The 26,975-nt window shown below is 50.9% G+C and overlaps 1 protein-coding gene across 5 annotated transcripts; it reads right to left on the minus strand.

Annotated features, from left to right (window-relative positions):
- Positions 1–1,805: 1,805 nt before the first annotated feature.
- Positions 1,806–26,894, minus strand: DCAKD (dephospho-CoA kinase domain containing). Of its 5 annotated transcripts, XM_058561228.1 has the most exons (6): positions 26,701–26,894; positions 24,764–24,874; positions 9,315–9,541; positions 8,728–8,931; positions 5,188–5,275; positions 1,806–2,215 (listed from the first exon to the last, which is right to left on the minus strand). In XM_058561228.1, exons 2-6 carry the CDS (start codon positions 24,847–24,849, stop codon positions 1,924–1,926), a joined length of 897 nt encoding a protein of 298 aa, XP_058417211.1. In that variant the 5' UTR covers positions 24,850–24,874; positions 26,701–26,894; the 3' UTR covers positions 1,806–1,923. The 5 variants fall into 5 exon arrangements, with proteins under 5 accessions (XP_058417211.1, XP_058417213.1, XP_058417212.1 ...); XM_058561230.1 differs by lacking the exon at positions 24,764–24,874 and having other exon boundaries at positions 9,315–9,537; XM_058561229.1 differs by lacking the exon at positions 24,764–24,874.
- Between the last annotated feature and the right edge of the window lie 81 nt (positions 26,895–26,975).

Genomic DNA, 26,975 nt, shown 5'->3' on the forward strand with positions numbered 1-26,975 from the left:
TCCATTTATTAAGTCCTTTGACCTAAGCATCATGAAGCCTGCTTGACAGAAGAAACCGAGCCAGGAGGTCACATAAATAGGAGACTGGGCCAGGACACAATTCCAGGTCTGCTCCTCCCTGGGGTACAGTTCTGAAGCCTGGCTCTGTGACCCGAGTCAGATCCCTCCACCTCTCTGAGCCTAGAATCAGAATAATCAATGTTACGTTCCCTCTAGGGTGTCACACACCTACCACAGCGTCCAGCAGGTCACAGGAATTCATGAGGAGTCATGTTCTCAAAGATTGGGGTAACGGCACTGGGAGGGGTCCATATCTTTCCTCCTTTTCCCCGCCTGCCAGGTCCCACCAAACTGGGGAAGCAGCTGCCTTCTGCCATTCTCCTCCTGCCTTGGCCCCCACCCCACAGCTCGCCACCTCCTTGACCAGCCCTTGCCCCTTGGGGGTTTGCAGTGAGTTAATTAGCTGGTCTCTGAGGTATGAGCTCTGGGAAAGGGGGCACTAAACATGGCTGCCACAGCATTCACATTTGTCACACTCATTTCTGGCCTTAATAGGCTGCTGGCCGCAGGATCTTCACATCAGCAGGGCTCTGGCTAGGGAAAGCTGACGTCTACACTGGTCTAATTGGGCTGGGGAAGGAAGACAGGGTAAGCGGGTGTGATGCTGCCCCAGCAGCTCCACCCACCTCTCACCAAGGTACACCTGGACCTGGCTGGAATCTTCTTACAGCCCCGGAAGAAATCAGAGGGCTACTGTACCTTCTGGGGCCTGGGGAAGTGAGGGGCCCAGGCCTCAGTGTGGGAGGAGGCCAAAGGTAACCCCAAAGGGTATTGGCCAAGTCTGGGAACCTCGGTCAGTGCACGGTGCTAGGGAAGCAAAGGCAGTGCAAGGCATTTCAGATCAACACACTTTATTGAGCACCAATGGCGAGTCAGCCTCTGCACCAGGAACACAGAGATGAAGAAGACACAGTCCCTGCCTGCAAAAGGCTTACAATCTAGTAGGAGAGACCAATCAGCTTTTAGCTGATTACTGTGGATTCAAGTAAAATGTGGGGGGCTGGTATCCCAGAGCATCTAATCCAGCCTGGGGCTTCAGAAAATGCCTGAGCTAGGAGTCAACCAGTTATAGAAAAAAATTAAAAAGGTATTCCAGGTGGAGGAGCAGCAAGGCCAAAGCACAGAGTGGGGAAACTGCCTGGCGCACGTAGACTGCCAGGAGCTCAGGGCCAGGAGAACATGGAGTGGGAGGCAGAGTGCGGGAGGGGTGAGCAGCGTGTGGGGGTACAGAGAAACGCCAAGGTGGGACAGCAGGTCATTCCAGAAGAGGCCCGGCCTCTGCCCGGCTACAGCATTACCCACAAGGGATTCCTCACTACCTCCTGGAGAGGGCTTCAACCTAGGGGACAACCCTGATCGAAGGTGGCAGCCCTTGGTCCCACAGTCCACGAAGGAGGTTTTGGCCATGATGGGGCATGTGCTCAGAGAGGGTTCAAGCCAGGGAACCTCCCAGCTTTAAACGCTGTAGCCCACTGGTGAGGGCCACAAACTGCTCCTCACCCCCACCCACAGGAAATTTATAACAGTCTCCCACTGCTGCTTTCATGCCCCATCATGGACACTGTTCTGTAGGTGGTTCCAGAGGGAGGGGCCCTGGGAAGGTGGGAAGGAGCATCTACTGACAGATGGCTGTTTCTCTGCCTCAGACAGGATGCACTCCAAAGGGTCTGTTCAGTGCAGGGCTCCAGCCCAGATTCAGAGAGGGCATGTGTGTGTGTGTGTGTGTGTGTGTGTGTGTGTGTGTGTGTGTGTGTGTGTGTGTGTGTGTGTGTTGAGGGGGTTGGGAGGAAATAGGATGATTCGTTACCTAGCTTCTGGCTCTGAGGAACTTGAGGTGGGGGCTTCCTGCCTCGGCGGTCCCAGCTAGGGGGAAGGCAAAAGGTAGCGGGTGAGCAGGTAGAGGAGGCTGGCAAGGACAGCCAGACCTGTGAGGACCCCGAGCCTCAGTGGCAGGTACTCCAGGGAGCGCTCCAGCTTGGCGTGCAGGAGGATGACCTGGCGTTTGGTGACACTCCACTCGCCCGAGTTGTCTAGAACATGGCGGGCCATGCGCGCCTTGTCCTTCAGGGGCAGCTGGGCCTTGATTCGGGCCTCTGCGTCCTCGCGGCTCAGGTTGTTCCGATGCATCAGCCTTGCCAGCTGCGTGTCCCGGTCACTAAGGACAGGGCGAAAGGGCTGCTCAGGCATCACAGGCCCCGGCCTCCCTCCCACCGGCAAGTTACAGGGGTGGGCAGCCCCGGGAGCTCCCTGGCTCCCCCACCACACCCCATTCTTTGTGAGGACTCCAGGCTGGTAGCACTACGGGCTATCTAACCCCCATAATATAAACAGGGAGGGAAAAGGCTGCAGCTGCTGTTCTCTGCCATCTGGGGTCTCTCTGCTTTGCCACTAGGCCTGAGATCTCCCAGTCACAAGGGGAGGATCTGATCACCTGGAATCAGCTTCTTCCTTGATCACTGGATGGGTGACCTTTACTGAAAGGCCTGTGCCTGCCAGCTAAACTCTTCCTGAGGCTCCCCTGGGGGCCTGGGCCTGCTGCAGCAAAAGTAGCTTCCTGGGCCACCGCAAAGACCCCTCTCCTTGTCTCCCCACCCCCACCCCTGCACATTTACAGCAAAAGGACCGCGCGGAGATGGCGGCTGCTGTGCTTGTTGCCACTGATGAAGTGGGACGGGCCAGCCCCACGGTGCTTCCAGCAGGAGCGAGGAGTTGAGAACCGGATCCTCTCAGTCCTCAGACAGGACTAAGCACTGCAGATTAAATTCAAAGAATACCTCTTCTGCCCACTCTGATCTTACCATCTGGGTCCCTCCTCAGGAAACGCCCTGTCCTGCCTCTGGCTACATGGGAGCTGTCCAGCTGTGCTCTGGAGTGGGCTCATCTCCAACACCCCTCTAGCTCTATGACCACCTCAGCCCCTCGATGGGAACGAGGGGGGAAAGGGCTGCAGGAGCTGTTCTCTGCTATCTGGGGCCTCTCTGCTTTACTCCTAGGCCTGAGTTTATAAGATGGGAAGATTGGATCACCACAATTTGGTCCCTTCTGAGGTGTGGCCTACACCAGGGGGCCTCCTCAGATGTGAAGACAGACTTTCCAAGGACAGACATAACGCCAGCCAGTTCCAATGCCATGCAGAACAGAATGCTGCAGACGGTCATTTCTGGCTGGACGATCAGGGAAGACCTTGTAGAAGGGATAGCATTTGTAATGACTGAAAAGTAAGTAGGACTTGTGATTTCCCGTTATGGGGACAGCAGACTGTCGAGGTCATGGGGCCAATCCCCGCCTGGCTGAGAACAAGGACTACATCCAACCTTAGTCAGGAATACCACAAGTCTGTGGCTGGGAAAATCTGGGTGAGAGAATGGAGATGGCTTAGGGCCACCTGTGCATCACATTCTTTGGAAGGTGTGGCCTAGACCTGGGATGTGAAGGCAGAACTCTCCGACAGCCCTTCCTGGGGCTCAGAAAGAGTCCCATATTTAGTTTAAGGATTGACGCTATCTGTGGTAATGGGATTTTTACCCAAACACTTATCCTGTAATTGGCTAATTACTCAAAAATGTGAATAATCACATTTTGGTATAATCACGCTTAGGTAAATGCCCCTTATTATTTCAAATGCACTAGGGGCAGTTTGCCAGCTAAAGGGATTCTCGTTTTTGTAAAGTGTAGATCCCTTTTATGAAAAGCAAATAATCAACTCATTCATACCTCTCTGGCAACTCTCGTGAGTTATACACCCACATGTGCTGAAAGTGGGGCATAAACGGTACCCAGGATTCTGGCAAAGGCTCCTCTGGCTGTGAGTGGGGCTGGAGGATCTCCTGGCAAGCAGGCAGAATCTACAAAGCCCCACTCATCTGCCAGGAGCCGCAGCTCTCTCTGCTCTTAGCAAACAGACCAACCTCGAAGGAAAGCCAGGAGGTGGCAAGGGTAGGTGTGGAGCCATCTGGTGACTGCTGATGCAACCAGCCCCAGTTCTGTTTCCTCATCTACACTCTAAGGTCCCCCACTTTTTTTATCCTTTGGTACAAAGTTCCAATTGTATTAAGACTCCAAGGAAAGAGAATTCTAAGTAAGCCTTCGTGGAGTTTGCTTGGCCTCAGCTGATTGTCTTTCACAAACAGGGAACAAAGAACCCAGAGAGGCTGCAGGTTTACACGGGGAGACATGGGCCAGTGGGGGAGCTATGAGGATGTCTGAGTCCCTACACGGGGCTCAGCAGATTCAGACTGGGCTTTAAATGCCAGTCTGGGGGGTGGGGGGCGCTGCGGGGGAGGGCAGGGTGATGCTTTAGGGCACTGAGCACTCCAGGCTCCACCTCCAGTGTGCTAGGAGCCTCCCACGCACTAGTCTCTTGAGACCCACTCTGTGCCCAAAATACCCACGGAGCCAAGTGCCCACCTCTGTGCGTGTTGTACTTGTGGGTGGCATCCAGGAAGCTTCTGGGAGGCAGAGCCACCCTGTAGCCTTCTCTACTCTCACCCCGCTGGGACTGTGACTCATTTTCTCTGACAGTTTGATCCTCCTCTGTTTGCCAAACCTGGACCCTGGTTTGCTTCATGTCCTGGAGGATTCTAAGAACAAAGCTCCTGCCTTAGCTGGGCTCTGACAGTTTCCTCCCTGCACCTTTCTGTTCATAGGTGTTGCCAGTGGGTGGCCCTGGACAAATTCTGTAACTCCTCCTGGAGTTTTCTCTTCTATAACTCAGAAGTATCAACTCCTGCCCTGAGGAATTCAGGTTGAAAGGTAAACTGAGTGAACTGATAAATGTGGGAGCTGTTTGGAAAGTTGAGAAGTGCTATACGAGGGAAAAGGGATCCAGAGAATAACAACATGGTAGCCCAGGGCAGGGCCTGGCATCTGGGCTGAAGTGCCTCCAACAGCCAGCAGGGGGAGCCCTTCCCAAGCACTAGAGAAGCCTGGGAGCCATCACTTCCCACACCAACCTGAGGGTATATCTGGGTCAGGCACAGGGACAGGTTTCTACATGCTCTGGGCTGTGCCTCCTGGCTACCTGGTGGGGAAAGGGCAAAGCGATGTGGGCTACTTCTAAGGTACATGCCCTACTCCAGGGGTACTCCCTTCCAGCCTCGGTCAGGCTGGGCTATGCCGCACACTCACCAGTATACCACCACTGTGTGCTTCATGTACTTGAGCAGCTTCTTGGTCTCAAACAACAGGGGGATATCCAGAATCACGTAGCGGTATCCTGGGGAGAAGCCGGGAAACCCACAAGTTCAATTCTGCAAGCACACATGAGGACTGACTATGGGTTAGGTGTGGGAACAGAGGTGAAGCCACTGCTCTGACCATGGAGAGCTCCCCAGCAGAGGGGGAGACCTTCCAAGGACGGGCATCACCTGAATACTAGCCAGTTCCAATGCATGCAGAACAGAATGCTGCAGAAAGTCATTTTTGAGATGATCAGGGAAGATCTTGTAGAAGGGATGGCAGCTGTACTGGCCTTGAAAAGCAGGTAGGACTTCTGATACTTGAAAATGAGTGGGTGGAAGTGAAGGTTCCAGGAACGGGGAACAGCAAAGGACAAGAAGCAGCGAGGTTCTACTGCTCTGGCTGAAGTGCAGGCGTGGAGCATGTGGGGCAAAGCTGACGAGGTACTCAGGGCAGGCACAAAGGGTTCATCGAGTTCACTTTGATCTTAAAACCAAAGAGTTGTTATTTCTGAGCAGGGAAATGACACAGCCAGAGTTGTAGGAGACTGGGGAGAGTTTCCAGGAGTAACTGGGCCCTTTCTGCCCTACTTCACCCACCTTTGCTCAAAAAACAAAACACAAAACAAAAATGAGAGGTTTTCCCCCCAAGAGCCAGGTCCAAGCCTGGCCTCCTGCTGAAGAGTCCTGCACAGCTATCTCTACCAACCCTCCACAACAGACTCCTATGGGGTGAAGCCCCAAAATGAGAGGCTGCTTCTGGGCATCAAAGGCAGACCTCCAGCCAGGGACTGCAGGGACTGGTCTGGAGGTGTGGGGCGGTTATGACTAAAACCGTATAACTAACTCCAGTGAAGTAGAAGGCATTGGCTGCCTCTCCCACTACAAGCCAAGGCCAGTCAAGATGGCACCCTCACCCACTGTGGGTGGGCATGGCGCTGGGCTGCTCACCCAGAAACACCGTGGGCTACATACTCTCCTGGTTCTCTTTATGGCAGTGACCCCTGCGTGTAAAACAGCTGGCCTGGGTCCAGAAGCAGGGATGGAAAGGGACGGGCACTGCTTCTGCCCAGACACCCCTGCCTGGCTTGGATGGTGTCCCACTGCAAACACTTCCGACCACAGAACCAGACACCCACCACACTAATCACAGGGGTGTCACGGGGAAACTGACACTCCAGGTGATACAGGGAACACGGTGACAACCCAAGCCACTGGCTTTCCTGTTCTCCAGGACCCGCTGCTCAGGAAGCCCAAGAGAAACCTTCAGTTGAATGCTGGGTTAAGAGAATGGGCTCTGATGACCCGCCAGGGTTTGCAGCCCCCACTTTCTCACTAGGTGACTTTGGGCCCCTTAACAAACTGCATCTGTGTAAATGAGTGAAAAGACTACCCACTTCACAGGCAGGTGGTAAGGATGGAATGAGCAAAGGCATGTAAACCGCTCAGCATCCCTCACCCAGACCCCTAACTAAGTACCCCACAGATGATGGTTATTATTACCATTGGTCCCTGGAGGAGGGAGGCCGGCTCCCCTCCCAACTCAGAACAGGAGCCAAGGCCAGATCCTCCCTGGGCCTCTTATCTCCCTTCCCTGCTCCACTCCTGTCCTTTCCTCTCCCCTCACTGTCCTTTCTCCACCAACCCTCTCGGGAGCTCGTGGCCAGCCCTTTGGTTCACTGGCAGAGGGCTATTCAGCTGTCACATCTCTCCTGCTTGATAAGCTCTGCAAACTCTCCTGACTCTATGAAGACATCCGTCTGCCTACACACAGGCCTCCCCAACAGCTGGTGATCTTATCTGACGTCTGATTATACCAACTTTGACAGTTGTATTTGTTATACTCATCAGGGAAAAACTGGGACTGTGGAAGCCACAGCTGTCGTCCCCATTTTTCACTTTATCGAGCTGAAAAGAGCTTTCTGGCTTTTATTTAAGTGGTGATGGTTGGGGAGAGGGGAGGCTGGGTGGTGACACAGCGGGAGAACTTTGGAGCAGGTGACATTATCTGATGCTTCATTTCAGGCAGGGTGAGCCACTGCCTCCTCAAAGCCCTGCCGAGGTACTTGCAACTGGCCCGGGAGCGAAGGCAAAAGGGCAGGAATGAACGGCAGAAGGCTTCGCTCCTGGGTGGGGGATGGGATGGGGGCCTAGCACAGACACAAGAGGCAGGACAAAGGCAGAAAGAGTCCAGAGACTCCCTGAGGGAGGAGGAGGGGAGGGAGGCCTGCGGCAAGGTACTGAGATGGAGAGCCAAAGCGGGTCCAGCAGGGGGAGGGGAATGGGAGTCAACTCATGGATGTCTGTCAAGTCATTCCTTTCCTTCTGGAGAAGGTACTGGCCAGAGGGGGACAGGGGTGAGAGGATGTTCCCCACTCTGTACAGGAGAACTTGATGCACAAGAGAATAAGGGGTTTGGCCATGATCACAGTGTAAAAGCCCAAAGAAAATCTAGAAGGCTCCCCCATACCCTCCAGGAGGAAAGTCTCAGCATCATGACTGAAAGTGGGGAGACAAGCAGCTAGGACTTCAACTCTGAGGCCCAGGTGTAGCTGGAGGCTACACAGGCCAAAGGCTGGGAGGCAGATCTGCAGGGGTCCTAGGCCAGCCTCTCGCCTGATCCCAAGCCACTGCTCCCTGCTCTCCCACTTGTGGTGACTGATCGCATCCTGGACAGCAAGTATCAGGCCAGCCCTGCCCAACGGCATCCTGAAGAACAGGGCTTGACTAGCGGTGTATGGCTTGGGAAAGGTTGCTGACAGCTGCAGAAGGTTCTTGCCAAGTGACCAGAGACCCCTGCTTTCCAAACACTCTCCCCTTCTTTCGGTCCCGGCACATCACCTGACTGTCCCTGCACACACCAGGCCCACTCTCTCCTCTGAGCCCCAGCTCTGCAGGATTATCTTCCACTTAGAACCCCCAAACACCTGCCCTGGCTGTCCTGGACCCTCCCCAATTTCCAGTCTATAAACTTACTTTCCCAGGAGGCTCAACCAGCACCAAATCTGACTCTGACCAGTTTCCATTTGTGTGGTGATCGACATTACTGCTGTGGACTTAGTCCCCCGAACAGCTTTCAAGGTTGGCATTAGCTTCACTATGCAGAGGAGGAAAAGGTGGAGGGGCTAGCTCACTTGACAAAGTCACACAGCTAGAAACCGCGAGGGCCAGCACTCCAACTCAGGCCTTAGGACTCCATTATTCCTCAGCTATTGTTACTCCCATCCCCACTAGAAAAATCAACTTACTTCCTGGGGATCATGGCTCAAAAGCCTCAAGTGTCCCTTCTCATTAAATTGTCGACCTCCTCAAGACTTGAGGGACATTGCTTCATTCCTCTGGGGCTGGTACGGGGTCTGCCAATGAAGAGAGTGAACTCGCCAGCCTGGATAACCAGCTCCCCCGACCCTGGCCAACTTTCTGCAGAGAAGGGCCTGGTCCTGGCGGGAGAGGGCTTTGCCCCACCCCTGCCCCAGGCCCTGGGCCTCACCCTGGAGGAAGAACTTGAAGGTCTCCTTCACCATCTCCTTGCCAATCTCAGGGTGGGTGATGGCGTTGAGCAGGTGCCGTCGGTCTGGCTGGTTAAAGATTAGGTCCCCCAGGACCTCGCGGTTGATGTCGCCATTCTCCAGCAGGACCTCAGTGCCAAAGGCCTCCACGATGCGCCGGTGTGCGGGGTATCCTGGCTGGACGACTGTGGCATGAGGAAGAGGCTGGGTCACTCTCCAGAGCCTCCAGGCCAGCCAGAGGACCCCAAGTGACCAGAGGCAAAATGACAGGGGAAATCAGGGGTACTTCTTTCAGTTGAAGCAAAAGCAAAATGAGAGGAGGGAAAGCAGTTAAGGAAATCACAGAGCGCACAGACTCCCTCGTGCTGGACACGGGTGAGGCGAGGATAGGGGAGACTAGACAGAAGAGAGGGCTGGCTGGGGGCGGCGAGGAGGAAAGGAGACTAGGGCTGACAGGAAAGCCTTCCCCTCCTCTGAGGCCTCATAGAATGGTGGGCATAATGGAAAACAGGAAGCATGATGGAAGACAGGGGAACTGCGGTGGACAATCCCGCCCTCTCCAGCTCACCACGCCGGGCAATGACGTCGACATCGATCACAGCGCAGCCCAGCTGCTGGAACACCTGAACCACGGAGCTCTTGCCTGAGGCAATGCCCCCCGTCAGGCCCACCAGGAACATCTTCCAGGAAAGAGGGAGGTCAGCGCGACTACACAACCAGGAGCCGGGAATCACTGGAGAAAGGCGAGATCGGCAGATTGGGACAGTCCACTGCAGGAACGCCAGAAGGACCTGCCTGCCAGACGAGAGCAGGCCGGATCAGTGTTGGGAGAGGGAGGCAAAGGAGGAAAAGGGAGACCCGGCCTGGCAGGGCAAAGTCAAGTCCTGAGACAGAAAACTTTCCAGAAAGGCCTTCAGTATTCTTCTAAAAACACTCATAAAGAAGGCAGTCTAAATTTAGCAATCAAAATACTGAGCAGGCAGAACAAGGTCGAGTGCTGTTAAGCAAAGAGTGCTTTCTGGAGGTGGCAGTACCCCAACGCAGGCAAACTCCATGTGGAAAGGGGACCCTTGTCCCTCCGCGATGAACCCAAGGCACTTTCCAGATGCCCACAGAGCCCCCCTCCCCCCGCCTCCACTTCCTAGTCTGGGATACCAAGAATCTGGGGGAAGAAATGCCTGCTGCCCCAGCCCAGCACTGCCTGGGTGGCTAGTCTAGACCAAGATGAAGACCCCCTCCCCTTCAACCGAGAAGTGGCCCGGACGGGGAGCTCAGTGGCAGCAGTGGCTCGGCGGCCATTAAGCCTGAGGTTTAGAGAAGTGTGGATCTTGCCGAGAAGGAAGGTGAGGGAAGAACGACAGGCTGTGGGGCAGGTAACTCTGTGCTTGGTGTTGGGATCTGAAGCTCCCTCAGACTGAGCAGCAGCAGTACAGCACAGAGGTTAGGAGCATGGACCTCTTCAGCCCAGTTCCTCCATGCTGTGCAACCCTGGGCAAGTCACTTGCCTCTCTGAACCTCAGTTTTCTCATCCATGAAACGGGGATGATAGAACCTGCCTCATAAGGCTGTTGTGCAGACTGAATGAGAAAGTGCATACAAAGCCCACAGTACACTGGCATTTACATGGCAAATGTCCAGCAAAGGAAGTGAGGATGGTGATGTGGGGTGGAAGGTGTAGGTTAAAGTCATATTGCAAGGCACAGAAAGAAAAAGAGTTATGAAGCTATGTCTCCATTCCTGCATCCCCAGACTATCTCACAACAGATTTTTTAAAAAGTCATGTTGTATTTTCTGGAGGAAGCAGGGTTACCATGTCTTAAACTTCGTTGCCAGGCTGGAAGAAATTAAAACAAAGGCCAGGTCTCTCCCATCCTTCCTTCAGTGACAAATCACTTCGCCAGGACCTTGAAATCTATCATAGGACTCTTTTTTTTTTTGTTAAACAGCAGATTTACTGTCCTAATTATACTTTGCTTGAGCTTACACTGAAATAAGTCTGCCTCCCCTGAGGACACACCAAACGACGGAGGAGGCAGCCGCGTGGATGTGGGCTGAGTGGATGGGTGGCTTGCGGCAGCGAGAAGACCAACCCAGAAGTTTCAATCTGCTCAGGCTCCTTCTCACCCAGGGAAGCAAAGGGTGGAGAGGGGAAGATACCCATCAGAGTCAATGTCCAAATGGAGAGACCCAACCAAATTATTAAACCATTTACAAAGCATTTCTCCTCAATCTGAGACTAGAGTCACCCTCAGGTAGTTTCCATTCAGTTTACAAAAAGAGGAATTAAGGATAGGGTTCCGTTGTCAAAAAGCAAAAAAGTTCGTTCACTCAGCTGAAACTTTGAAATTGGAAAATCCAGCGTTTTTTTCTTTCTTTCTTTTTTTTTGCTGAGGAAGATTTGCCCTAAGCTAACATCTGCAGCCAATCTTCCTCTCTTTTTTTTTACTTGAGGAATATTAGCCCTGAGCTAACATCTGTGCTTCCTCTACTTTATATGTGGGACACTGCCACAGCATGATGGTGAGCAGAGTACGTCCACACCCAGGATCCGAACCCGCAAACCCGGGCCACCAAAGTAGAACGCGTGGAACTTTAACCACTCCGCCACGGGGCCTGGCCCAGCAACAGAGTGTTTAATTGCAACTCTGTCCTGTTATCCCTAAAGCAGTGAGTCTGCTCTTCCGCTGAAGATCAATCTAGAAGAATGGGAGTGGGACTTGAGAACAGGCCATGGCCGAGGAAAGCGGTGAGGGCTGGTCCTCCACAGGGCCCTGACCCCTCATTGTTGAAAGCAAGCCACTGTTCACCTGGTCAACCAACATCACCAGACTTGAAGGGGCCTGGAGACCACGTAGCAGAGCAGACCTCCAGCACCACCGTACCCAGGACCTGGACACCTCCTGAGACCTACTGAATCAGACGCTGGCAATGGGGCGCCCAGGCAGTTCTGCTGTGTAGCAGGGCTTCAGATCAACTCTAACTGTTCATTTACAGTGGTAGAGAGTGAGGACCAGAGAAAGGAAGAGACTACACAGGGCCACAGCTGTTAGGGGAGCCTGGATGGAATTCAGGGCTCCTAACTCCGAGTCTAGACCCTTACACCTCACGGTACTCAGAGAATGAAAAATTAATTTACCTTTAGACTAAGTCAGACAAAACAAGGACGGTGAATGAGTCTGTAGGCAAATCAAGTCAGAGCCAAACACAAATGATTTCTCGATGATCATACTGCGTTTTCCCTCTGCAGAACAGGGAGTGGGTCCTACGGACAGCAACCAGGGCACAGGCATGAATTCCAGGATCAGCTCCGGCCCAGGCTCCCGGGGTGACCTAGTGAATATCCTCCCTTCTCAGTGCCTTGGATGACCATCTGCAGAAAGAGACCAACAGCTGCTTGGCCTCCATTAGGAAGGCCAAGGGGATGGAGGCGCACATGCCTGGGGAGGCTCTGGGCCCCTGGCTTAAAGGGGCTGAACAAACAGCAGCTGTTCCCCTCCATAACTCCAACAAGCCCCTCCATAACTCATTCCTTCACTAAAGCTGACTGAGCTCCTCTGTGCTTCGCAGCACGGTGCCAGGATCTCTCGGGCAACCAAAGGAAAACACAGGTCTGGCCCCTCAGGAAAACTGGGGAGACAGACAGTAACAAATGAAACCAGTGCCAACAGGTGAGCAGGAACAGTTACATGGTACCCACGCTGGGCCTGGTGGAGGGGTATGTGGACCCCTCACAGGTTTGCTCACAGATCTGCCCAGGGAGGGAGCTGCAGTGAGCAAGCGCCCACCATCCCCTCAAGGTTTAGCAAGGAGGAAACACAGACTGTCTCTAAATCCCACCTGGACCTGTCCCGCACCTCCTCCCCAGGCACCCATGGAGGAGTGACCACCTTTGATAACCTGTGTTGATGACCCTCTTCCTGCCCTGGCTCAAAAGTCATCACTCTCCAGAATCTGCTCGTTTCTCCTCATTCCATCGCCATTTACCCGGAGGCGGTGGGCACCTCATGGCAACTCCTAAACCTGGCTCTGATCTGAATCTCCTGTGAAACTTCAGACAAGGCACAGAAACCCAGACTCCAGCCTGGCCCACTGAATCTGAATCTAGGGTGAGACTCTAGTGTGCCAGCCAGCGAGGCACCAGACCCACTACTAAAATGGAAGGTTGTAGACGAGACGTTGAGAGGCCTGGGTCCCGGTCTCTGAACTCTTCCATAAAATGACCTGACTGCAGGAAGCCTTCTCACCAGCCTGGCCCAGGGTGGGGAGTGAGAAACAGCTGAGCCCCCAAATGCCTGCCCCTCTCTGAGCCTCGGAATCCACGTCCCATGCTGACAGCAGCATCAGCTCCGGGGCAGGCTGTGAGTCACACTGGTGCTTTCTTCCTCCCTCCCCTTCTGTGGTTCAGCCCTCTTCCCAGAGCAGTCACCTAATGCTCGCCTGGGTAACCAAAGAATGACGTGACTGTTGGTGGCCCGGAAATCTTCCTCAACACCAGAAGCTGTTCACAGAGCTGGCTTGGCTGGAGGATGAAGGACAACACCGAGTCCCACAGTAACAGAGCAAAGCTGATGCCCAGTGCAAGAGAAACGGAAGCTGGATCCTGGAACTCATTCCAGGCCTGGGATTCATCAGCCAAGGTGGGACTCCAATCCCAGGGGGAGCCATGACCAAATCCTTCCTTTACCCTCCTCCTCCACAGCACTGGAAAGGCAGCAGGGTGTAAAGACAAGGGTAAGGACTTGAGTCAGAGAGGTGGTGTGAGCACCTGTGCCGTGAGGCTCGCGTGCTATTGTGCTCCATAAATGGTGGGCCCCTCACTGAGCTTCTCCGAACTGTCTTTCGTTTTTTACCTCTTGGGCCCCAAAAGCCCAGAGAAGACAAAATACATCCAAGAAAGAACAGTTTTTCCTGGAATCTCCTCTGGCAGTGTTTCCGCCAACTGAAAAATGAGAGTGGGCTGCTTCACAGGCCTCCAGATAAGAAGCCCCACCGCCCCATGCTGTCTGTCCAAGTTCTAACCCCACCAGGCCCACCCTGCTAACCCAAGCTGCTAGCACCTTGTGCACAGACCTCTGCGGTAGCCTCGTGACCTGACCTTCTAGTCCCTGCCTTGCTCCCCCCAAGGCAGCCAGGGTCATGGCTTAAAGTGGACATCTGCTCATGTCACTCTGCTGCCTTTTTCCCCCTCCTCTGAGCCCCTCAGAGGTCTCTGGGCCCCGTGTGACCTGCCCACTGCCGACCCCTCCACCCCCTCAGTCACTCCTTGTCCATGCCTGTGCTCGTCACATGCCTGCCTTCTGTCTTTGTTACCTCAGAGCCTCCGTGTATGCTGTTCCCCCTGCCCACCACACTCACTTCCTGCCTAACTCCTCTTGATTTATTCCGCATTCATCCTTCAACCAATCAGGCACCAGGCACTGTTGGAAACAAGAGTGCCCGCCTCCATCAAGTCTACACTCTACCTCTGGAGTGGTGGGGATGAACAATAAGCTTACGGTATGTGTGGTGGTGCTAAGTTAGGGACGGTATCAAGAGCAAGGGGGTCATTGTTCTAAATGAGGGACCAGCGATTCGGCATGAGGACCTGAAAGCTGCGAGGGAGCAAGTCCCAGTTCCTGTCACAGCAGCCTCACCCCCACCCCCAACTCAATCAGGGCCCTGACATCTCTCATCGCTCGTTTCCTTTCCTTCCCTGGCACCCATCATGCTTTGTACCTTTATCTGTTTGTGTGCGTATTTTCAATACGTTAGATGAAACAAGCTCCATGGCCACGAGCATCTAGCATAGTGTTCACTGGCTGCCTGTCACTTACCAGGTGAGGGATATTGGCCAAGTCATTTAACCTTTCTTCCACTCAGTTTCTTCATCTGTAAAATGGAGCTAATGGTGCCTACTCTGAGTTGCTGTGAGAGTAAACGAGTAAATACAAGGGAAGTGCTTAGAACAGCACCTGGCACACACTAAGCACTCAACCGATGTTCCCGACGAGTTACGAGAGTGTGTGAGGGCTATTTACAGAATGAATGACTGGAGGACTCCATGGCCCGGGAAGGGGAGGGGAAATAGTTGGGGTCACATTCTCCTGTCAGTGGCCAAGGGGAGGCTGGAACCAACCTCCAGCCTGCTCTTTTTTCTGTTAGAACACGCTGCTTGCTGCTAGTAAATCCCTCCCGGAAAAAAATGGAAACAAACAAAACACCCCCTAGGTTGAACAGAATAAGGAACTGCTATTTGAATAGACACTCTTTCCTTCCTCCCTTGGGAGAGCTCAGGACTTGAGCTGGAAGCAAGTTTTATTGCTTTGCACCACCCAGTCACAGCCCAAACCTGCCTGTCCCAGGGCCAGGACCTGGTTCACTCATGAATGTGCAACTTGCTTCCTCCTCCTGTCACAGCCTCTCAGGATTTCACTCAGCACGCCTGACCAGCCAGACGCTTCTCCTTTGAATTGCTTTCCAAAGAGGATGTAGCCATTTTGCTCCAATGATCAATATAATCATTCATGAAAATGAGTCATTCCCTGCCTTGGGACCCAATTATTTTCTCGTGGAACCGGTGGTTGCAAAAATATATTGTTTTCCAGTCAACTAGTAAGTGCTATTTTTATCTACAGTTTCCACACTCCTAATCTTTCATTATTGGTGAGAAGTTGCTGTTTAAACCTGAGTCCAAGTTCTCTTCATCTGTTAGGTCTATTAAGTCACCACCTCCTCCAGGCTGCCCATTACCTGGAAAAGCCACAAGAGAAGGTGCTGGCAGTCAGTGTGCCTTGCCAACACCAAGGGGAGGGAGGGAGCAGGTCTCTCTTCTAGAGCACTCTCCAAGAACAAACCATCACTCCAGGGAGCTTTTATGCGGGACAGGGAGGTTGTCTGGATTGGACTACCATGCTAACATTTATGCAGAAGAGGATCAGATGGAATCCCAAATCTCAGGGGTTTCAAAGTCATAGGCGCCTTGGCTGGGATCTCAGCTCTGCCCCTTAACTAGCCGTGTGGCCTTGGGCAATTTACTTCAGCATTGTGGGCTTCTGTTTCCTCAAGTGTAAAATGGGATTAATAATGGCTACTCACAGGGATTTTGTCAGGATTAAATGAGGTGACATATGCCACGGTCACCTCATCTCCCCCAACTCAGTGTGTTACACATCAGTCACTGCAGTCTACTCCATTTCCCTAAAGGGCACCTGCATCCTTTCAATGGCTCAGGTCAAAAACCTCAGCATCCTCCCAGCTCCTCTCTCACAATCTTCATCCAACCCACCAGCGCCCCCTGCCAGCTCTACCTCCCACCTTCACAGCCTAGCCTACACACCTGCTCCACCCAGCACCATCGTCTCACTCCTGGATGACTGCAGTATCTCCTAAGGGATTTCCCTGCTGCCACCTCTGTTTCCCCGACAGTCTATTCACAACAGAGCAGCTAGCGTGATCCTTTAAAAATGCAAGTCCAATCACATCACCCTTCTGCTCAAAAGTCTCCAATGGCTGCATCTCACTTAGAGAAGCAGCCAAATCCCTACAGAGCCCTACAGGGGCTCCATGACAGGCAAAGGCTGGCCTCTCCAGGCATCTCCCACCACTCTCCCGCTCGACTGAGGCTCTCCAGACACACTGGCTGCCTTGCTGTGCCATGACCATGCTGAGCACACTCCCACCTTGGGCCTGTGGACATGCTGTTCCCTCCACATGAAAAGCTCTTCCCCTAGAGGGGGCTGAACGGCTCACTCCCTTCTCTGCCCCATTGTCACCCTATCAGAGTCTGTCTTGAATATATAAAATAGCACACCCATTTCACTCTCTATCCTCCTTACTGTTCCACTTTTCTTCACAGCACTTGTCAACTTATGACCACCCAACATATTATATATCTATGTCTTCATTTATTGTAATCTGCCTCTCTCCCTAGCATCTGGGCACTATTGTATTCAAGGTGCTTAGAACAGGGCCTGACAAGTAGGAGGCCCTCAAAAATTATTTGTTGAATGAATACACAAAGCATGCAGCAAAAGGTCCAGCTCATGGGTAAGCAGGAACTCAACATTAACTATTTTAATATAAGAACATATCTGTTCCAGGAAACCTGGTATGACAATCAGAAAACCTTTTCCACATCACTTCGCACCCCCACATTCATGGGCTGACAATATTTTGGGCTCACAGGTGAGGAAACTGAGGCAGAGAGTGCCTAGGAAGGTGAGTTTCCCAGCAGGCAGGAACTAGAGTGTAAGAGCTGCCACCCACCCTGTGAACACTCTCCATGTGCCAGTGACATCCTTGATGCCACATCATCAGCACAACAACCCAGTGAAGGGTTCTTTGATTTACTCCCATTCTAAAGGTGAGGAAATGCAAGTTTAAAGAAGTTAGGTATTTGCCCACGGTAGTTCGAGGTGGTCTTCACACTGGGGAACGAGAATCCCTAGGGCATGCATGAAGATTTTCCAAGGGGCACAAAGGCACAGTTTAAGAGGAATAAATTTAAATTTAATCCCCAGCCTCTCACTATGGGAATAGATCAGCCTCGTAACGTGCCTGCAGGCTCTCCTTTCCCAGGTGCCCTTCACACTCACCCATCTCTCACGTTTATAGGAAAGGTATAACTACCCACTCATGCCAAAACTTACTAAGGTGCATTGTCCTACAGTGCAAAATACCCCTGGCAATTCAAAATATCGTTATTCATGCTGAGAATGTGACTGCCTATAGTGACTATGTAATGAATCCTCCTGCTAAGTCAAGTGGTTTCCAAACATTCGCCTTTTTTTTTTTAAATTAATTTATTTATCTTTTCCCCCAAAGCCCCAGTAGATAGTTATACGTCATAGCTGCACATCCTTCTAGTTGTTGCATGTGGGACGCGGCCTCAGCATGGCTGGAGAAGCGGTGCGTCGGTGCGCGCCCGGGATCCAAACCCGGGCCACCAGCAGCGGAGCACGCGCACTTAACCGCTAAGCCATGGCGCCGGCCCTAAACATTTGCCTTCAATAAAGTTAAAGGAGGCCCTAAAAGAACTGTCAGCTGACAGGTCATTAATAATTGATTTCAACGACAGATCACTGTGATTTTTCGGCCCATAACTCAGAAGATGCTCAAAGAATTGAGTAACATTGACACAACAAAATGCCTTCAAGTCCTGTGTATTTATTCACACTAACCAACTTTTTCAGTGCTTACAGCCATGGAAAAAAAAACTCTGCTCATTCCAGCAAATACACATGGATGTGTAAAAGAACTAAAAACAAAAGCTCCACTCAGCTTAGTAAGAGAAACATTTCAAATAAAACTTATTTACAATGATCAACTGTGTATTTTACAATTATAAAAACTCAATCCAAAAGAAAATGTTTATTATGACCACAACACAATTTTCAAAAATGTTTTAATTTTAATTTTTGTATGTATTTTTGTTGCAGAGAAGTAGGAAGACAAACCAAAGACTTTCAAGCATAAAATGTATTATACTAGAAGAAAATTTTTGTGTGTGTGAGGAAGATCAGCCCTGAGCTAACATCCATGCCAATCCTCCTCTTTTTGCTGAGGAAGACTGGCCCTGGGCTAACATCCGTGCCCATCTTCCTCCACTTTATATGGGACGGCGCCACAGCATGGCCTGACAAGCGGTGCATGGGCATGCAGCCCGGGGTCCAAACCCGGGCCGTCAGCAGCGGAGCACGTGCACTTAACTGCTATGCCACGGGGCCGGCCCCTATACTAGAAAAGAATTTTGTGGAGGAGATAAAGTGGAAATATGAGCTCAAGGAGGAAAAAGGAATGATGTGAAATTTCAACTGTTTTGTAAAAACTGGTTCATCTGTTTTTTTCAAAGGATGAGGGAAATCAAATCACTATGGTATTTAGATTCTATTGCAGATTTAAATACCTGATGTAACAGTTTTATTTTTAAAATATCAGTATTTACCAGAAATCATATCCTTTGCAACTAGTGAAACTTTCAGAGAAAAATTTTAGCTATCTAAAAATGTGTGAGTGGGTAGTTTTCAAAACAAAGCTAAACTCACTGCTTGCCTGCCTTCAGCTACCAGCCCTAACCTTTTCCCCTAAGGCACAGGTAGCAAGAGAGGCTCTGAACGGTTTAAACATGTTACCCAGGAAGACAGATTCTGACCTTGCTCAAGAGGATTTGGTGGGAATTTAGGGCCCTGCTAAGAAAAAAACACCCCAACCTGCCTGACCCCTTTCTCTTCATCAGCCAGATCTCTACCATCTCTGTTTCCCCAGGCCTATGTCTGCAGCCTGCCAAATCCATCCGATTTCGGTAAAATCAGCCGCCAACCCCCACCACGCCCCAAAAAACATATTTAAAGGCTTCGATTTCCTCAACTTTAACATTAGGACTTACCGTCAAAGTTCATTCGGGTGATAATTTTCCCATAACTAAGGGAGAGAGAAAAATCTTTGAAAACTTCATAAGCAAACTCAACGTCAGGGGTGCCAACGCCTCCACTTTGGAAGCTGGGGAAGGAAGAAAAGCAGGCCGCCTGGCAGCCCGCCCTCTTTACTAGCGGATGGGTGGGAACTCCACGTCGCCGCCCAGCCCAGGCGGAGTCTTTGCCAAAACTTCACAACCAGTCTAGCCTCCCGGGGAAGAGAAAAGTGGAAGGAAGGCCTTCCGAAAAGCGGAGATGATCACTCGGCAAAACAGCAGCTACCAAGCAAAGTACTTTCCATCCACCCTGTGAGATGGGTATCATTCCCACTTCCCAGATGAGCAAAGGTCACACGACTGGAAGTGGCAGAGGCCGGGTTCAAAAATCAATCTTAGGTCTGACCACAAAGTTCTAAAGTGTGGTGGCTTTGGACTGAACCTGGGTTTAAATCCACAATTCCCGCCGCTTTCTAGTTGTAAACCTTTCTCCGTTTCCACAGCTGTAAAACAGGGGAAATAGCTTGTTTAGTAAGGCTGCTGTGAAGGCAATGAGCCGTGGATGTAAGAGCGTCTGACCCGGTGGCTACATAGTATGTGCTCAACAAACTGTAACCGAGACTTTAAAAGAGGCGGGGCCTCTACGCCCCACTAGACAACACGATGGGTGCGCCTCCGGCGGTGGTTCTGTGCGCCCAGAGCACGGCCGGGCGCCGGGACACCACGCCCCAGGAGTGGACCCAGCCCTCTAGGCCGGCTGGCCCGGACGCCGGAGAGAACAAAGCAGCCCCAGGGCGCCGCCGCCCCGCGCCCCCCATCCCCGGCGCCCATCTGCTCCCACTCGCCCGCGCGGCGCGCTACGTACCCCGGACCTCTGACTCGGCCTGGGCCGCCGCCGCTCGCCCAATCTCAGCGGCACTTTCTGGGTGGCTCCCGGCGCGCAGGCGGGGCCCCTACAGCGCTCACACGCGGACCGGTCATCCGGCCAGCGGGAGGGGCGGGCCCGGGGAGCGGGGGCGGGGAAGGCGCCCGGCACACGAGCAGGATTACTCTTCCCTCCGAGCTGGAGCCTTCCCACACCGCAGGTGGAAAAACCCAGAGTCCCAGCCTCAAATTCAGGCCCGGCCATCACTAGCTGTGCAGCCTCTCGCAATGGTAATGATAACTACGGTAGTTAACTGAGCACGTCGTACCTGCCAGGTCCAAACAGCACTCTGCAGGCATTATCTCATTGAATGTTCACAGTCCTTGACGTGGATACTGTCACCACCGCCACTTTACGAAGGAGGAAACTGATGTTTATAGGTTAATCAGTTTGCCCTCTTACAAAGTCAGTTGACTGCAGAGCTCACATTCTGTCCATACAAGCCTAGCAAGTCACTTAGCCTCTCAGCCTGTCTCCTCTAGCAAAGTGCGAATAATCGCTACTGTGCTGCTTGTTGAAAGACGGAGAAATACACAAAAGCATCTAATGGTGCCTCACATATAGGAGGTGGTCCTTAGCGCCTACCTTGCCTCCCTTCCCCCTCCCTAAACTGTGCCTTTGCTCTCTGCTGCCTGTAAGGTAGGAATCTTGTCTATCTTCACCACTAGCATCCCCAGGGCCTAGAACAGTGCCCAGCTTAGTAGGGATCCAGTACACTGAGGAATGAAGTAATTCAACATCTTTCTCTCATCACTCCAGTCCCTGAAACCTTTCTCCTTGACATCAACAGCCGGACTGCCATCATTCAATAAAGGATTGCATCTCATGATCAAAAAGGCCATTTGGGGCTGGCCCTGTGGCTTGGCTGTTGAGTGAGCGCGCTCCACTGCTGGCGACCCGGGTTCGGATCCCGGGCGCGCACCGACGCACCGCTTCTCCGGCCATGCTGAGGCCGCGTTCCACATACAGCAACTACAAGGATGTGCAGCTATGACATACAACTGTCTCCTGGGGCTTTGGGGGGAAAAATAAATAAATAAATAAAATCTTTAAAAAAAAAAAAAAAAAAGGCTATTTGGTCCAAACACCCTTCCAGTGTTTGAATGTCCTCCACATCATCTCTGCTGTCTATACTTGGACATGTGCAGTGTCAGGGAACTCATTGTCTTTTGAGACAGCTTCACGCAGTCCCAGCAGTTAGAAAGTTCTTCCTTAGATAACATATCTTCTAGTTCTAATCCATGGGGTCAAGCACAAGAAATTGTAATACCTATTCCATAGAACCAGATCTAATGGCCCTGTCCCCTTCCTGGACCAAACTTACAGATAACCTAGGTTTGTGGTTCTCAATCTTTTCCCTACTCCTGACACAGCAGAGGGATACCCAGGCTCCCATCAGGAACCATGGCTGCGCATGGCAGTGACAGGGATAGGAACGTGCCTGCCCCTCGCCCCAAATTATCAGGCTCTTCCTGGGGCATATTGTTAGGAAACTTCTGTAAATGATCTTGCTTTTACCAGATACTGCCTTACAGTATTGTGAGCTATCAGTGTACAAGTGGGGGCCTTGTCTTCTAAGTAGGCATCCTTGTGGTCCAATTTGCCAACAGCAGCTGCATCTCTGCTCTGGGGCGATCCCAGAGGAAAGGCTGAAGGGCTGCTGCAGGGGCTTCAACTCAGCCACTTCCTCGGAACTGAAGCTCCACCTTTGCAGTTTTGAGGTGATGCCATCAAGGGCCTTTTCAGCTCAAACACATATCCTCCCTTATTCAAGCCAGCAAAAATAAACTTTGAGCCAGCTCTAGCTGCTTACATGATCTCACTTCATCCTGGTAATCTGCATCCCTTCTGTGTCCTTAGCATGTAGCATGATGCCTGGAATGTGTGCTGCTTCAAGCTGTGTTTGACGAACCAGCCTCTGAGTCCGATGGAGATGACTCCTTTGACTCCTGGGTCCTTGACTCGTGGTTCTTAAAATTAAACTTACTTTCTGTATGTTTATTTTAAATAAATATTAATATCCAATTAAATTTATACCATACCTCACAAATACCATTAATATTTATCCTTTATTAAACAGCTTCAAAAAAAAAAAAAAAAAAACCTCCCATAGGTTGTCACCAGCTGGAAAATAAAGTCCAAACTCCTTAGCCTGAAACTTCAGGCCTTCCGTGACCTGACCCCTGATCACCCCTTCAGACATATGTCTCACCATATGTTCCCCCTTGGGAAAGGCAAAGAGAAAGGTAATTTAGCTATTGCACCAGCCTTTGTGTTAAAACATCAGGTTCAAGTCTGAACTCATACTAAGTAGCAGTGAAACTTTGGACAAATCATTGAACTACTTGTTTCCTCATTGTAAAACACGAATAACACCTGTCCTGCTATGGCACAGGATCAAACGAGACAGCGACGGTAGGGATAAAAGGAGACAGTGCGTGAGTGCATTTCATGAGCGAAGAAGCACTGCACGAACATAAGGGGTCACTCTACTGTGTGTTCCTGCCTCTGCCCTTTGCTTGTGATGTTTCCACACCCTAAAGGCCTTATCCCTTCTTTCTCACCATTCACTCATTTACTCACTCATATGTTAATTAATCCAACAAATATTAATTGAGGGCCTACTGTGTGCTGGCCCAAGAGATACAGAGGTGAGGAAAATCTAGTCTGTTCTCCGCCGTCATAGAATGTAGGGTTTTGTGGGAGAAAACGGTTGCAAACAGAATAATCACACAAATAAAAGTAAAACTCAAGCTCAGGAGTGGGTCCATAGGGCCCTCAGAAACCATAACGGGGAATCCAGGACTTAAGCCTTCAAGGCCAAGTTCAAAGTCTGCTTTCTCCAGGAAGCCTTTTCTAACAATGCTGCCCCAGAGAGCTGCACCCCCTGCCCCACCCCAACTTCAGTTAACTTATCTATCTGGCTCATTTAATCAGACCCAGTCAGGCTTTATTATTTTGTTTTCAAGTGTGCCTGTTTTTCCCGATTTCACTGTAAATGCCTTCTGGTCAGGGAACGCCTGGCACACTCTTTCTTAAATCTCACAGCACCAGGCAGAAGGCTGGTCTCACTGTGCTCCAGGCCCATGTGTCAGGGGCTGTCACAGGAAGGAAGGGTACCTTTCCAGAGAGTGAGCTCCAGGGAAGACTGGAAGCTGCCGAAGACCATCTCCATCCCTTATTTCACGATTGAGCCCACTAACCCTGTTCTTCTTCAGAAGCGAAAAACTCACTCCCCTAGGACAGCCAGTCTGCTCCCTAGAGTATGCTCTTTCTCCAACAAAAATTTGATCATATCTCTCCCCAGCTAAAAGTCCTTCGGTGGCTCCTGAGAGTCTTCAGGATAAACCTCAAACTCAGCACAGCATCTGCATCCCTTAATGGTCTGACTCTCGACTGCCTCTCCAGTCTCAACTTGTTCTATCCCTGATTCTCTAGTCCCTGACATGTCATGAGTGCTCCAAAATGTTGAATAAATGAGCCAAAACCTGGCTCATGCCTTCCTAGGCCCATTAGAAGAAAGGGTATCTCTAATATGCTGGGAGTACAGCAAGGGCCTTGATCTGTGATGGGCATCACGAGAAAGTTTTTCTTTGATTATCGCAGTAGTAATGCTGACTTCCTGGGAAGGGAAATAATCATTTATTGGGTATTGATTGTCCCAGACACTTTATTAAGTGTTTTTCGTGCATTGTCTCATTTCACAGATGAGGTTCAGAGAGGTCAAGTGACTTGCCTAACGTCACTCATTAGGCAGATGCAGAGCCAGGATTTAGAACCCAGGAAGTCAAACTCTGAAGCCTGTTCTCTTAACCACTATGTTCTACTGTCTCCAGTAACAACTGTGAAGGGATAATGGAGGTATCTACACTAGGAGCAAATTCCAGAATCTGTAGAACTTCACAGACACATCCTCAGTCACCCTCTGGGCCCTTCTGTACCCTACTACCTTTGTATAATGCTCCTGTCAGAATGCGTGGGTAGGAAGAGCCAGCAGAGCTAGATGGGAGAATCCTGCTATTCTATTGTGATGAGGTGCTCAGAAAGCTGGGAATGTTTACCTTGGAAAAAAGGAGACTTTTAGGGAATCAGATATTAATTGTAAAATATGTAACAATTACCTAGAAGGACACTAGGATTAGATGTTTCTATGTAACTCCATAGGCAGAACTTGGCCAACTTTCCACCAATGAGAGCTGTCTGAAAGTGGAAGGCTCTCTCTTGTGGGGGCATGGGGAGGAACAAATATGAGAACTCTTGGAACCCCAAGAAAGCATCCATAGACTCAACTTAGAAAACTCTACATTGCATTGCTTTGGGTGATCATTCTGTAAACTCAAAAGTAAATGTAGGCACCAAAATCACATGCGGCAATATTCAGTTATCAAGTGGTCATTTTAAAAAAGTGTCACATACACTCAATGTCTTTTTAAAAACATGAAATTTAAATTTTATTATGGAGAAACCACAGATCCTACAAATCTATGTGAAGATTCTAACTTGAAAAATCCTAAGAGAGAGGGAATAAGTGCCTGTCAGGTCCCTTCTAACTCTGAAATTCTCAGAGATGCTGGATTCTAGAACTCTGGAGTTGTACTTGCACTCTGAGCTTGAAAGTCACATTGCCTGCCTACCTCCCCAGAAAGGCTCTCCACTGAGCAAAAACTGCTCAGCTTGCAGTGAAATACAAGGCAGAGGGTCTTACTTAAGCTTTGAACTGCAAGAATGGCAGGGTCCACAGAAAGCAGCACCTTCATTCCCTACTATCCTTCTTCCTTGGTCATGCTTCATTAGCCTTTATTCAACCTCTGTCTATCTGTGAGACAAGAAAATACAGAGTTGGGAATTAGAATACCACATGTGGGCTCTGGTTCTGCAACTAGATATCATTGTGATTTTCTTTTTTCAAAAGACAATTTTCGGGGCCAGCCCAGTGGCGTAGCGGTTAAGTTCACATGCTCCACTTCGGTGGTCCAAGGTTCGCCGGTTTGGATCCTGGGTGCGGACCTATGCATGGCTCATCAAGCCATGCTGAGGCAGTGTCCCACATAGAGCAACTAGAGGGATGTACAACTATGACATACAACTATCTACTGGGGCTTTGGGGAGGAAAAAAGGAGGAAGATTGGCAACAGATGTTAGCTCAGGGCCAATCTTCCTCAAAAACAAACAAACAAACAAACAACAAAGCACAATTTTCTTTAAATCCCCTTCCCTATCTACTGCACAAGGTCATATGTCCTACAACAGGTGAAACACTTAGAAAAGTTAAATCCATCTAACACATGTAAGGCTTTATTATTATTATCTCTGACCTTTTTTTTTTTTTTTTGGTGAGGAAGAATGGCCCTGAGCTAACATCTGTGCCAATCTTCCTCCACTTTTTGAATATGGGACGCTGCCATAGCATGGTTTGATGAGCGGTGTGTAGGTCCACGCCCAGGATCCAAACCTGTGAACCCCGGGCTGCCCAAGCAGAGCACGGGAACTTAACCACTACGCCACTGGGCCAGCCCCTGACCTCCTCCCCTTGCCTGCAGCTGCGTATTCAGCATGGTGTTGACAGCAGTCTTGGCCCTGGTGAGGTGAGTGGGTGACAGCTCTCAGCCTGAGTAGGTACCTTTGAGTGCCTTTTAAAGTCAAATATAAATGATCAGGGATTATCAGCTGCTTTGGATCATATTTACTACTGCTCTTGCCACTGATATAAAAACAGGGAGTTGACTATATTCACCTCTGTTTTGTTTCTCTGAGTCAGATGAGAACTGTTTCTTCCCACCCTATTCCTCTTCCCAGGTTGAGAGTTTCGCAACAAAGATCAGTCCCCTTTTTGCCCCCTGGAGCTCTCTGATGATAAGAACTTGTCTTCCCTCACCACTCGCCACAACCCAACCTGAATGGGAAATCTCCAGGAATGGGAACCATGTCTTGGGCTCTCTTCTCAAGACTCAGGTGCCATTACTCCATCACACGGGTGAGACCCAATGGATTGAAGCATTCAGTCAAAGCTGAAAATAGATTAAGATGTGGCCCACAACCTAATAACAGATTTCCTTGAGCAGATGTATCAGACAATGGGACTTTAGTAGTGGTAAAGAATTCAGGGAGCCTAGAGGAAACAGATCCAGATTTGTATACTGATTTTGCCACATATTACCTATGTGACTGTGCAATTTACCAACCAATCTGGGCCACATTCCTTCGTCTGTGAAAAACAGGATAAAAGCACCCACATTCTAGGCTTGTTGAGAAGATTAAATGAGATGGCCGAAAAGCTTTACCACAGAGCCTGGCATATATATAAGTACTCATTAAAGAGTAATTGTGGAAGGCTGCTGTGGAGAATGAAAGGGAGACTGTGTGCAGAAGAGCTTCGTGGAGACCAGTACCTGAAGGCCAAGCAGCAGCAAGGCCTGACTGAGCAGTCAGGTCTCCCCGCTCAGGATCAGTGCTCCGCGCACCACAATCCACCGCCTCTCATGAGACCTTGAACTACCAACGACCAGGGCCGCCCAGAGTCCCGAATGAGGAAAGGTGGCCAGGAGCCACCCTGGCTTCTGGAAGGAAAGGGTCTCCAAGAAGGCCGGACGCATTCGGGCTCCCGGTGGGTCGTACCCGCGGGCTCCAGGCCCTCTTACTTACCCGGGAATGGTAATGGTCCTTAACGGAGACCAATAACGGCTCACTTGTGGCCCCGACACTAGCAAGGGCAGGCGGAGGTCAAACCTTGGATTTTGGAGCCCACGCCTGAAACCCTAAACCTGCATCGAACTACAATTCCCAGAATGCTACGCGGCCACCCGGGTCGCGGAGCGTCGCCTCTGCCAACCTTGGGGCCCTTCTTTCCTCAAAGCGCGGCCGAACGCCCAGGACTTCCGGGTAATGCTGGCCCTCCACCCAAGACAGCCTCCCCTCAT

This window comes from Diceros bicornis, chromosome 18 (genome assembly GCF_020826845.1).
Source record: "Diceros bicornis minor isolate mBicDic1 chromosome 18, mDicBic1.mat.cur, whole genome shotgun sequence".
NCBI classification, from domain to species: domain Eukaryota; kingdom Metazoa; phylum Chordata; class Mammalia; order Perissodactyla; family Rhinocerotidae; genus Diceros; species Diceros bicornis.